Here is an 11,420-nt window from a genome sequence, read left to right as displayed (position 1 = left end):
GGGGAGAAGTAAGTCTCCCTCTTCGCCCTCAGGTTTGAGGATCTCCTCCTCCATCTCCTCCTCTCCTGCTGATTTCCTGGAGAGAGAGGTGAGTAAAATAATGTAGGACAGCCATAAGCCCACAAAATTTGGGCTTATGGCTGTCCATATAATTGAAATTATATAATTAATATAAATATATGGGTTGCAAAAGGGAGGAGGTCGGAGATGAGGACTTTCTCCACACATTTCGTGTGGAGAAAGTTCTCCCTCGCTCCCACTCTCCCTCCCCCATAACCCAATACTTTCCTGGGAGCAGGCACTTCCTCCCATGTCAGGGTGGGTGTAGCACACTTCACTCACCTCGACATGGTGTCCAAAATTTATTTTTTGTAAAATAACAAAAAAAAACTGGGCAGAATTTCCAGATGCTGCTCCTTTGAGCTTCGCGGTGTATTCTGGTGTAATTGCATGCGCTTGTCTTACGAGATTAAGACTTAAATAAATTACTTTGTTTTGTGTCACAATTCCAAATATTTTCCATATGCATGGTAGTCGTTCATTTGCAAGATTTGTCTCATTTTGTATCCATCATCCGACAGCAGCGTTGTTTTAACCAGCATCTCACAAATTGTATTTCAAAATGTGCAAATCTTTCATATTCTTAATACTGTTATTTGCTCCTGCATTTCACGGCCTGACAGTTTATCCAAAGCTTCAAAAATGCGAAAATTTGCCTTGTGTGATTTGCGTTCAGCAACCAAATTGTATCTTTGTCCAATTATCAGATAATTCGCTGGATTGCATTCAGGACAGCGAACTCTTACTACTGCGTACAAGAAAGACGGCTCGGACCTCATCACGTTGCGAGAAAATAGGTACGCCTTAATGACCAGTTTTTGGGACAATTTGTTACATTTTATTAACACATGACTATTAATTTAGGTATATCAATATTACATAATTTAGATAATACATTAGACATTCACATCACATACATGACACATATATACATTTTATTCATATGGGGAATCGGTTTTTTGAGGAAATTTGCTGGTTTAATTATCAATTTCACGTCGCATTATAGTCGACTTCTTTTTTTACGCCTTTTAATTTGCAACCTCACTGCAAATTCAGCATCTCCATTAACCATTCTAGGAAAATCTCTGTAAAAACATAATTGCATTTAGTACATTGCATAATATAATAATTATATTTTGTAAGAACCTGAATTTCTCTTCAGGGGCTCCAGTCGCAACGGTGACATTGACCACAAAGACCTCACCAGCAACAACCACAACGGTGGCGACGACCACAACGACGACAACGGTGCCGACGACCACAACGACGACAAAGGTGCGGACGACCACAACGACGACAAAGGTACCGACGACCACAACGATGACAACGGTACCGACGCCAACTACGACCACACCAACCACCACTCCACAGACGACAACAATCAGTTTCCCAACAGCGACACACGTCACAACTGGCACAATTACGTCGCAAATTGATCTTCCACCTCACTTTGTCTCACCGTCATCGTCACAACCAACTAAAACTCTAACTTATGGTGGATAATTATCCTTATGTATCATATCTATTGAATAAATGTAATGTAGTGCATAATATTATTTGGTAGGATCTGAAGTTAACAACAACTCACTGCAAACGCCTTCTTCGCCTTCGCTCGTCGAGGATCCACCATCTCCCACAATACCCCCAACCGCCCCAACTAGACAGCCACACCTCCCGAAGGAAAATTGGAACATTACTAATTTTACACTTAAGTCACTTTCTCCAACTCCAAAAACTACAAAGTTAGTAAATCCTCAACTTCCTGCAATTCCAATCCCACTTAACCTCAGCAGTGAATTCACGTGCAATTATGTTAATGGAAAATTTGTGGAGGAGGAGATATTGAAATTAGAGAGAATACTCTGCCGAACCTACAAGATTGTTCACAACTATACGATGACCCACCCAAATTTCGCGTTGAGGGATTGGAACTACATGAATCCTATGAGTTTGAGAAAACTGCGGTGCAGATTTCTCATCCGAAGAAATAAATTCTGCAAGAAACAAAGGCAACATTTTGTACTCAACGCTACATACATGCATATGTACATATTTTTAAAAGTTTACAATACCTTTCTTAGTCGGTCTCATCGTAAACTTCCTCATCTGAACTGGCAGTTCCTTCATAAATAAAGCCATTATTATTTTTATTAATTTGCGTACATAATAATAAATTGATTTACAGATATTATTACCAGCTTCAAGAGTAGGTTTTTGAATTTTGTTGTCCAGCTTTCTTTCATACTCTGTCTCTATTTCATCCAAAATATTTTTTAGTGACGCACTAAGTTCTTTGGCGACCCCAATATTCAAGGTGATGGAGGGACCAATCCACTTTTGACTTGTCTGTTTTGGGCAGCAAATTTTAATTGAATAAGTCCCTGCAGAATTTCGAAACTGACGAATTTTCAGGTTGGAGATTTCTAATGTATGCTTTGGTGACCAAAAATCTTGATCGTTTTTCTCTTCTATTTTGGACTCAGGCGAATTGGCAAGTCTTGGAACCAATTTATAGAACGGAGTAGAGTCAATCTCACCTATTAATTTGTCTAATATGCCAATAAATTTGTGTAGTTCGTAGTCCGACACATTAATATAACTCGGGTCAAGAGATACATCCTTATAGTTATTAATTTTTTTGATGCAGACCATGGTTTGAGATTTTGACTCAACAAAATGTTTTTTTACAAAAATGTCCGTGCCAATTTTGATGACATCTGGACTGTCAAAGAACTCGGGGTTTCTCTCTGGGCAGTAAAAATCTAACAAATTCGGAGTTAGCTCATCTCTAAGTCCATCGATAGATGGTTTATGAATTATTCGTGAACGGCGAAGAAACTGCACGTCGTTTAGAAACATGTCATCCTGTGTCTTGTTCAACTTTTTTGCCTCTGGGAAATACGGGACGAGTTCGGAAGAAAGGTCCCGTGAAAATTTACTTTGATTCATAATTCGTTCGTGTAGTCGACACAATTCTTGTAATTTTGTTGCTTTAATATCACTACCAGCACTGCTAATTCTGTATGAGTCCGGGTGTAGTTAAATAACAACTGAGGCAAATAATCTGAAAACTGGCTTATATATGCCCGTTGGGATGCCGGTTGCGGAACTTACTAGACAGAATTTGTCAAAGAACGAGTCAAATATTTTCATCTTAAAACCTATTAGAAAAGTAAACCTACACAAATGAGAAGGGAAGCGAACCGATGCCGAAGAGGAAAATCAAACAAGTCTGTGGAAGTCGGAAAAATGAACGAGGAAAAATAAATCGTCCCAAATTTCATGTGAAAAGAGGGGACTCGTGTGAAAGTGGGCTTTTCCACAATGGAGCGTAGAGAGTAATCATAACTCTCTCTGCTTCGCGAACTGTGCCTTCACATCTATCCGCTTTCCGTACCCTGCCTTTCACATTACTCTCTCCGCTTGACTTAGGCTGACTTTCACACGCGGAAATAATAATCACCACGACACGTTCGAGTGGACTGAGGGAATGAAACATTTGAAATGAGGAGGAAAATCATGGGAACGAGAGAGCATACTATCAGTGTGAAATTGAAAAAAAGAGACGCTCCCGTGAAATGCAGTTCTATGCCATTTCAAATCCAGAATGACGAGGTTTGTGGGAAAGTTTGAGCGTGAATCGGGAGTAAAAGGTTAAGAGCATTTGAAACGGAAAGGAAAAATCGTGAGAACGGCAGATGATAATATCTGCATGAGAGAAAGGACTCCGTTGCTCATAAATACGGAAACTGTATGTATAAAGTACTGAAGCGCTGGAATTAGCAACTATAAAAAGGGTCTGCTCACAGCTATACAATTCAGTACGATTTTGACAGTGCTACTGTTAACATCTCTAATAACCTTCTAAAAGTTTGAAAGTAAAGTATAGCTCCAGTACTTTGAACCATCCTCGTAAGTACTTGGAACGCCATTTTCCAATCTGACTTAGTCGCCATAAAACCCGTTTATCGGTGGTCTTCAGTGCGATTTTACCAGCTTAACTCACTCCAACCATACTTCCAAAGTGTGTCGCGGTAAAGTTGTCCTGCTCCTCTGGCGTTGGTGTTTTTCGTAATTTAAAAGAACATAACATTTCCGACCTCAAGCAATTTTTGTCAACTCATATTATTCTCCTGCATTATCTCAAAGTGAATTTGGGCATTTCAACTACAACTCCGAAAATTAAGTTGCATGAACCTTTGCATCATCCTCGTAATCTAAATGCAACTGGGTAGGTCTCAGTTATCGCATCATTGACAGCTACACGTGCGTCGTGTTTTGAAATCGGTGCTCTGTGTGGCGCAAACGACTCCAGTTTCGAATTGATAAGCCTTTGGCTCTGATCGTAGGTTCATTGCAAACTTAATTATCTGTAGTTTTGTAGTGTCCGAAGACGCAAAGAGATATGTTTGGAGATTTGGGTGAAAGGTTCGTCGACCGAACCCATGACTGGTTTGAGGACAGTGCCGTGTTTCCTAAGTCTTGTCGGGAATACCAGAAGTTTATTGATAAGACGAAGATACAAAGTTATGACTTTGAAAAGGCGACTCCAATGTGTTGGAGTCCACCTACAAAGTCACAAAAAAAAGTTCTACAAACCGTGAATAAATTTTTAGATCTTCCGAATTATGAGCAACTAGCCAGTCCTCTTAAATTGCTGATTGTCGGTACCGCTGGTAGTGGCAAATCTTGGGTTATCGAAGAAATTGTCTCTGCTTTTCGGGCCCGTGGGAAACAAAGCCTCATCACTGCAGCCACAGGACCTGCCTCTCATCTAATAGGCGGCGTTACTCTGCATAACGCATTTTCAGTTCCTTTTTTGAGGGATGAAAATTGGGAAGACCTGACCGCTAAAACAACACCGAGTGAAAAGTTGATTTCAAGGCTTCGAGATGTAGACTTGCTGATTATTGACGAAGTTACATTGCTTGGGGCAGGATTTCTAAATTTTATCAATAAACAATTACAACTGTGTCACGATGTTCTTCAGCCGTTTGGACATGCATCCGTCATATTGGTGGGTGACATTCCCTCGCAAATCCCACCCATTGGGGATGTGGCTCTTTATAGGGATCCTTCCAAATATAATAAATTCATACAGGACGGAATTTCACTCTACCTGGGTTTCAAGAATATCATTGTTCTGCGAGAGAAATTATTATACAATCTACGACGAAAACAAATTGGCCCGTATGACATTCAAGTTCTCCGAAGTCGGTTGGAAAAAAATGTTGATCCTGATATCCTTCTGAACGAATTTAGAGATTGTTTACGTATATTTCCACGCCGAAGCATGTGCAATGCTTACAATCGTCAGAAAATATTGGCGGAGGGGATGCCAGTGATTAAGATTGGAGTGAAACAAATTCCTTCGTCACCTCAAATGCAAGATTTTGAACCACTTGTTCTGGGGAAAGGGGTGAAAGTAATGTTAACCCGTAATCTTGACACAAATCGGGGGTTAACTACTGGAGCAAGGGGAGTGGTTCGAGGCCTGCTATGGGATAAGAAGAAGACACCGGGAAATGATATACCATCCGTTATTTTAGTCGAATTCGAAAAGAAAGTGTTCGGACCAAGAATTGAGAATAATTGAATTCCTATTGGACCGTGCGTTGAATTTTTCCATTGTCGACTTACCGACAAAACCTACAAGATTGAGTCCTTCCCACTCAAGGTGGCTTATAGCGTCACGGTCCATTCCATCCAAGGTCAAACTCTGGACAAAGTTTGTGTTTATTTAGACACGCCCTTCGCTGAAAACCTGGACTATGTAGCGCTATCAAGAACACGGTCAATTGAAGACATTGTTCTGCTAGATAAAAACGTTGACCTAGAAAGGTTCCGGAGCATGAGTTTTTATAAAGGAATAGCTCAACAGCGCCAGGAGATGAAACGACTCGGTATATACAAAGATGTCGTTGGAAGCGATTCTGACAGCTCTGATGAAAGCTACGACAAAGAAGACAGCAGTGCCGACGAGCAACAGGAAGTTGACCAACCTGACGACGCGGACATTGAGTTGCCTGACAGTCTAGTCGATAGTCAATTGGAAAATTTTCAACAAGATTGGATTCCGGATATCAACCAACAGCCGTTTTTACCACTTGAGAGCGTTGTATGTGTATTAGAGGAAGATCGGACGAAATACAGACAGAAACACTTTCATTAAAGATCTCATTGAACCCGAGTTGGAATCTGTAGCAGTAAACGAACCAGAAGTCATAACCAGTCCTCCTATAGCCAGTCACTCTCTTCAAGAAGCTCTCGAAAATTGCGAGCCTACCTCCAATGAAGATGTTATTGAATATCCGCTGATTGCTTCAAGTCATCGAGGTCGGACCGACGAGACAACCCTCGGTCAAATTCCAGACTTTCTAAGCTTAGGATTATCAGAGTCTGCTAATGACATCATTGCAAAGTTCTTCACAACAGCAGATGGCGAAAAACTGATGAAAATCTGTGAACAATTTCAACAGCAAGTAGTGGGAGAGCCAATTTCACCATCATTGGAAACTCCCCGGGACTCCCCAGAGCCCCCCCCTACTGTCTGGAACGGATAATATGACCCATGCAAGAGACCCCAGATTAGATAGCGTGTGGTACAATAATCAGGATTTACGCAGAGACTCTGAGGATTGTACACTGGTGTCAGATGTCCCTGCAACTCATGCATTAAATATGGAGCTTGATCCAACTCAGCCTTCCTCAACGGAAACGGATCCGTATTTCTCGTTTAATATGCAAAATCTCGCCGATGCCTATGTCAGTCCCATCGCAGCAGCCTCAGAAGAAGGACCAGATTCATTCTACACACCACCTATGGATATCGACGAGATTGACCAGATTCTTGCGGAGTTGGGATATTACGCGTCGCCACAGGCTGATAAATAAATTAAGTCATCATGGCTGAACCAATTGTATATAAACGCCCTCATATTGAGTACTACGCCAAACCAGACACTGCTAGACTCTCATATAGAGGTAGGACATTTGTTTGCTCTATTCCAACGTGTGCAAAAACATTTCAAACCATGAAAATGTGGGAGGAACACGATGAACTTTTTCATCGGTAAGTGAAAGTTTCTTTGGTTTTATTCTTTGCTCTTTTGTTCCTTTCTTTCCATTGCTAAGTATTCAAATCGTATTTCAGCTGTATTTGTGGTCTCACATTCGTCAATCTCCAGGCCGAACACACTTGCATGTTTAGACAGACCGGAGAGGGGCGCAAGAACCTTGTGGAGGCATCAAGGAACTTACAAACTGAAAAGCTAAAATTAGATCGTGTTGTTCATCGTGGTAGCGTACTTGTATTTGTAACTAAATTCAATGATGTAGTTTTGGAATCGTTTAGTGACACTTACGATTATATGTACAGTAGCTTAAGTAGTGTGATTACACAATTATTACATCATCTTAAAGGAATTAAAGTATCAATAAGAATATTTGCGGATCTACAAGATCTTCACTCAGATGCAGTCATTAAAGACCGTGAATTCTTTACCCCATATATGCGTGTAGTTCATGACAATTTCATCATGGAAACTATCCTGCTCTCTGCTACATATGCAATAAAATCTCTTAATCTCTTCCAACTTAATGGTAGTGGCTGGGCGCTCACGAGCATTAAAAAAATGGAGGTCATCATTTGCCAATACACACCTGTCAGGCCACATTCGTACATAAAGACCCCAAAGTGTCTCAAGAGAGGAACAATTTATAATATTCGCTGTCAGACTGATTGTTTCCTTCTGAGTGTGCTATGTTCAAAATTTAGATCCGAAATTCAATTACCAGATTTGCCTGGCTTAAAATTTGAGAACATGACAAAACAGCAAAAACAACGGGTGAAAAATTTTTATCAAAATCCTAGTTCATATGCTCCGATAATAAAGAGACTTTTGCAGGAGAATGAAATAAATATTGCTCCATTCCTGAACTCACCAATCCCATTAAATGAAATTGATAGATTCGAAGAACTTGTAGGCATAGGAATTACTGTTTGGCGAAATGAAGGAAATCACACAAATTTATTACTTCTTTTAGATGATCAAGATAGATCTCACTATGCATGTATACCAAGAATTTCGCACTATTTAGGTCAGAAAAATAACAAGCTTAGGAATTTCTGTATACACTGCTGCAAACCAATTGGTTTAACCATCACTGATCATGAATCAAAATGCAATCGTTCTGTGGAAAAAAAATTGTCGTTAGGAAAAGAAACGCATGTTAAGTTTTCTCATTTTTCTGCACTTCAAGATTTTGCATTCAAAGCATTTTATAAAATTCAATGCTATAATGTACCGATCGAGGAGCCAGATGTTGAAAATCCTGATGACATGAAATACTCCAATAAAGTGGCAGACTTATTATGCGCATCTTACGGAATAGTTGTCGTTGGTCCTTCGAATGAAATAGTTTTCGAGAAAGTTTACGATGGTCCGAATGTAATGGAGGATTTTTTTACAGAAGTATTTAGAATACAGGAAGATGCATTTCAACTTTTGAGGAATTTCATGGTTCCATTAAGACCGTCCCGCACAGACAAAGACAACCACAGTGCTGCAAAGACATGTCCAATTTGCCAACTTCCATTTGATAAAAAGAGAATCAAAGTCTATCACCACAACCATCTTATACCCGGCCAAGAAATATTAATCTGGTGCGGATTATGTAACATAAAAGCAAAACAAAAGGCTGTAGTATTTATAGGGCACAAAACCTCTCATCTTGATTCTCATGTCATACTAAACTCCTTGAGGCCTGAACTAGTTCGGGCTGCAACAATTTTAACCAAAGGTTCCAATGAAATAATTTCACTCACAATTAGGCCCTCTCAAAGCTCAAAAGCCCGATGTAGGTTCATTGATAGTCATCGTTTCATGCAAGAGGAGATGAAAAATCTTGTTGCTCAACTGAAATCAAAAAATGTTGGTCAGGTCTTATCTAGTCGGTTCCCATTAATGTCATGTTCTCTACGGCTTTCCCAGGGTATTCTAATTTAGAAATCCTTCTCGCCGATCACTATTTTCCGTATAAATATTATACAGATGCACAAGTCTTAAAAGACTCAGAGCTTCCACCCATAGAATTATTTCATGATGAGCTGACGGATGAAGGATTGACAAATGAACAATACAGTTTTATGAAAGAAATCTTTCGAAAGTATTGTAGAACACTTGGGGATTATGCCGAATTATATCTGAGACGCGAATGCTTTTTGCTAGCAGACATTTGCATAAACTACAACAAAAACGGTTTCCAAAATTTTGGATTGTATCCTTTCCACTTCACTGGTTTGCCCGGTTATGCATACTCCTCTTGCTTGCTAAGTATGAAAGAAAAATTCCAAAAAATTCCTTCCATAGACATTTACAATTATATAAAATCCGACGTAAAAGGCGGAGCATCGATTTCGTGCACACGATTTGCAAAAAGCAATTCCGAACGACTAGGTTTAGGATCATTCAATCCGCAAGAACCAAGAGTAGAACTTCTATTTTTGGACTGCATTTCAATGTACCCAACACAATTACTTAATTATCTTGCATTTTCTGACTACGAATTTGTTCCTAGTTCTGAACTGGAATTGCTTAACATAGGATTACTGCCTGAAAATACAGGAGTAGGATGGATATTTGAAGTTGATATTTCATACCCACCAGACGAGAAAATGATGGACCGGGATAACTACTTTCCATTAGGAATTTCACATCGAGAACTAAGGAGTAGAAGGTCACTACTTGTCGGGCCCCGATTTCGATCTCCTTTGGATATGTTGTAGTACTACATGAGTGTAGAAAAAGTGAAGGAGGGTGAGTGAGGAGGAGTGAGGAGTGAAGTCGAAAATTTTCTGACCAAGGGTATGTATTGAAAAAAATCGAAATTTCAAAAAAATTGAGTTTGCTATTGGATATGATAGAGCAACTATCTGGGATCACAAAAATGTAAATTTCTTGAAAATCTGACCAAAACCCGATTTTTGGCGATAAATTTAGTGTGGCAACTCTGGGGGTTTGGGCGCCTTTGAGGGGGTGTGGCGGGCGTAAATGGGCTCATGGACTCTAACCCTCCTTCACTTTTTCTACACTCATGTAGTACTACAACATATTCAAAGGAGATCGAAATCGGGGGCCGACAAGTAGTGACCTTCTACTCCTAAGTAGGGACGATTTGAGTGAAGACCAGAAACGAATTTTCGATCGAATGGCAAAGTCAAATGATAATCCGTTTAATATAAAAAGATTGTCAATGGACTTTCATCCCAAGCTGGGTCTTAAAGTTTACTACACACTGCTCAAATATTATATTGCTCGTGGACTTAGGATAGATCGGGTAATATCTGCACTTAGGTTTACAGAAAAACCATTTTGTAGAGAGTTTATAACACATTGTATGGCTTTGAGAGAAGCGGCAGCTGCCGTTGATGATAAGGTTAGCAGTAAGCGTATTAAAGGAATTGGAAACTCTATATTTGGAAAGCTTCTGTCGGATTCATCAAACTACACCGATTCCAAAGTTTGTGTATCTCGAGCCGACGCAATATCTCAAATTAAAAAACCTACATTTAAAAACTTGGTAGTTTTGAATGATGACTTATCAGTCTTCCAATTGGAAAAACTTACCTTACGGCATGATTATAATATTGTGGCTGGATTCATATGCCTCGACCTAGTAAAGCTAGAGAATTATAAAATGATGGAGAAGCTTCAGCGTGTTCTGCCGGGGTGTAAATTAATTCTACACGAAACCGACTCATTTTTAGTAGCGTACCCTGACCCGAATAAAGATTTTGTGAAACGCCTGCAGAGTATGAGCTGTGATTTGGATTTTTCCGAGTGCGTAGGAACGGACCTGTTTAATATAAATAACAAAGGAAAGCCTGGAAAGTGGCGTATTTTGCATCCGAACTTGAAAGAGGTCTGTTCTATCAGGCCTAAAACATACAGTTTGTTATTCTGGTGTGAAAATTGTTCATCTGACATTAATCACCTAACTCACGAATGTGAAAGCAAAGTAAAAGCCTCTGGAGTAGCAGCATCAGCCATAAAAAAATTGACACACCACTATTTCAAAAAGCTATTGGCAGACGAAGCAGCAATTACCGTCAAGTTTAAAACCATACAAGCAAAAGAATTTTCACCAGGGCTTTATGAAACTTCTAAAGCAGCAATTTCGGCTTTGAATTTCTCGAGATATTTGAACAAGAACAAAGTGGATACCACAGCCAGAGGACACATTAGATTATTACGTGGGGAAGATTTGTGATGCCATCAGAAAGTGTTTCGGAGTTCGACTACAGACTCAAGCATAGTTGTAATATAGTCTTTGCAAGAGCTTCCCGTGTTAGAAAAACT

At 39.7% G+C, this 11,420-nt stretch overlaps 1 protein-coding gene across 1 annotated transcript; it reads left to right on the top strand.

Moving 5' to 3' along the window:
• Positions 1-4,465: 4,465 nt before the first annotated feature.
• Positions 4,466-5,656, top strand: LOC110855768 (ATP-dependent DNA helicase pif1). The gene has a single exon (XM_022104159.1). It carries the CDS (start codon positions 4,466-4,468, stop codon positions 5,654-5,656), a length of 1,191 nt encoding a protein of 396 aa, XP_021959851.1.
• The last annotated feature ends 5,764 nt before the right edge of the window (positions 5,657-11,420 follow it).

The sequence above is a fragment of the Folsomia candida genome, unplaced genomic scaffold (genome assembly GCF_002217175.1).
Source record: "Folsomia candida strain VU population unplaced genomic scaffold, ASM221717v1 Fcan01_Sc013, whole genome shotgun sequence".
Lineage (NCBI taxonomy): Eukaryota > Metazoa > Arthropoda > Collembola > Entomobryomorpha > Isotomidae > Folsomia > Folsomia candida.
The sequence above is the reverse complement of the archived record's forward strand: the minus strand, read 5'-3'. Positions and strand labels throughout refer to the sequence as shown.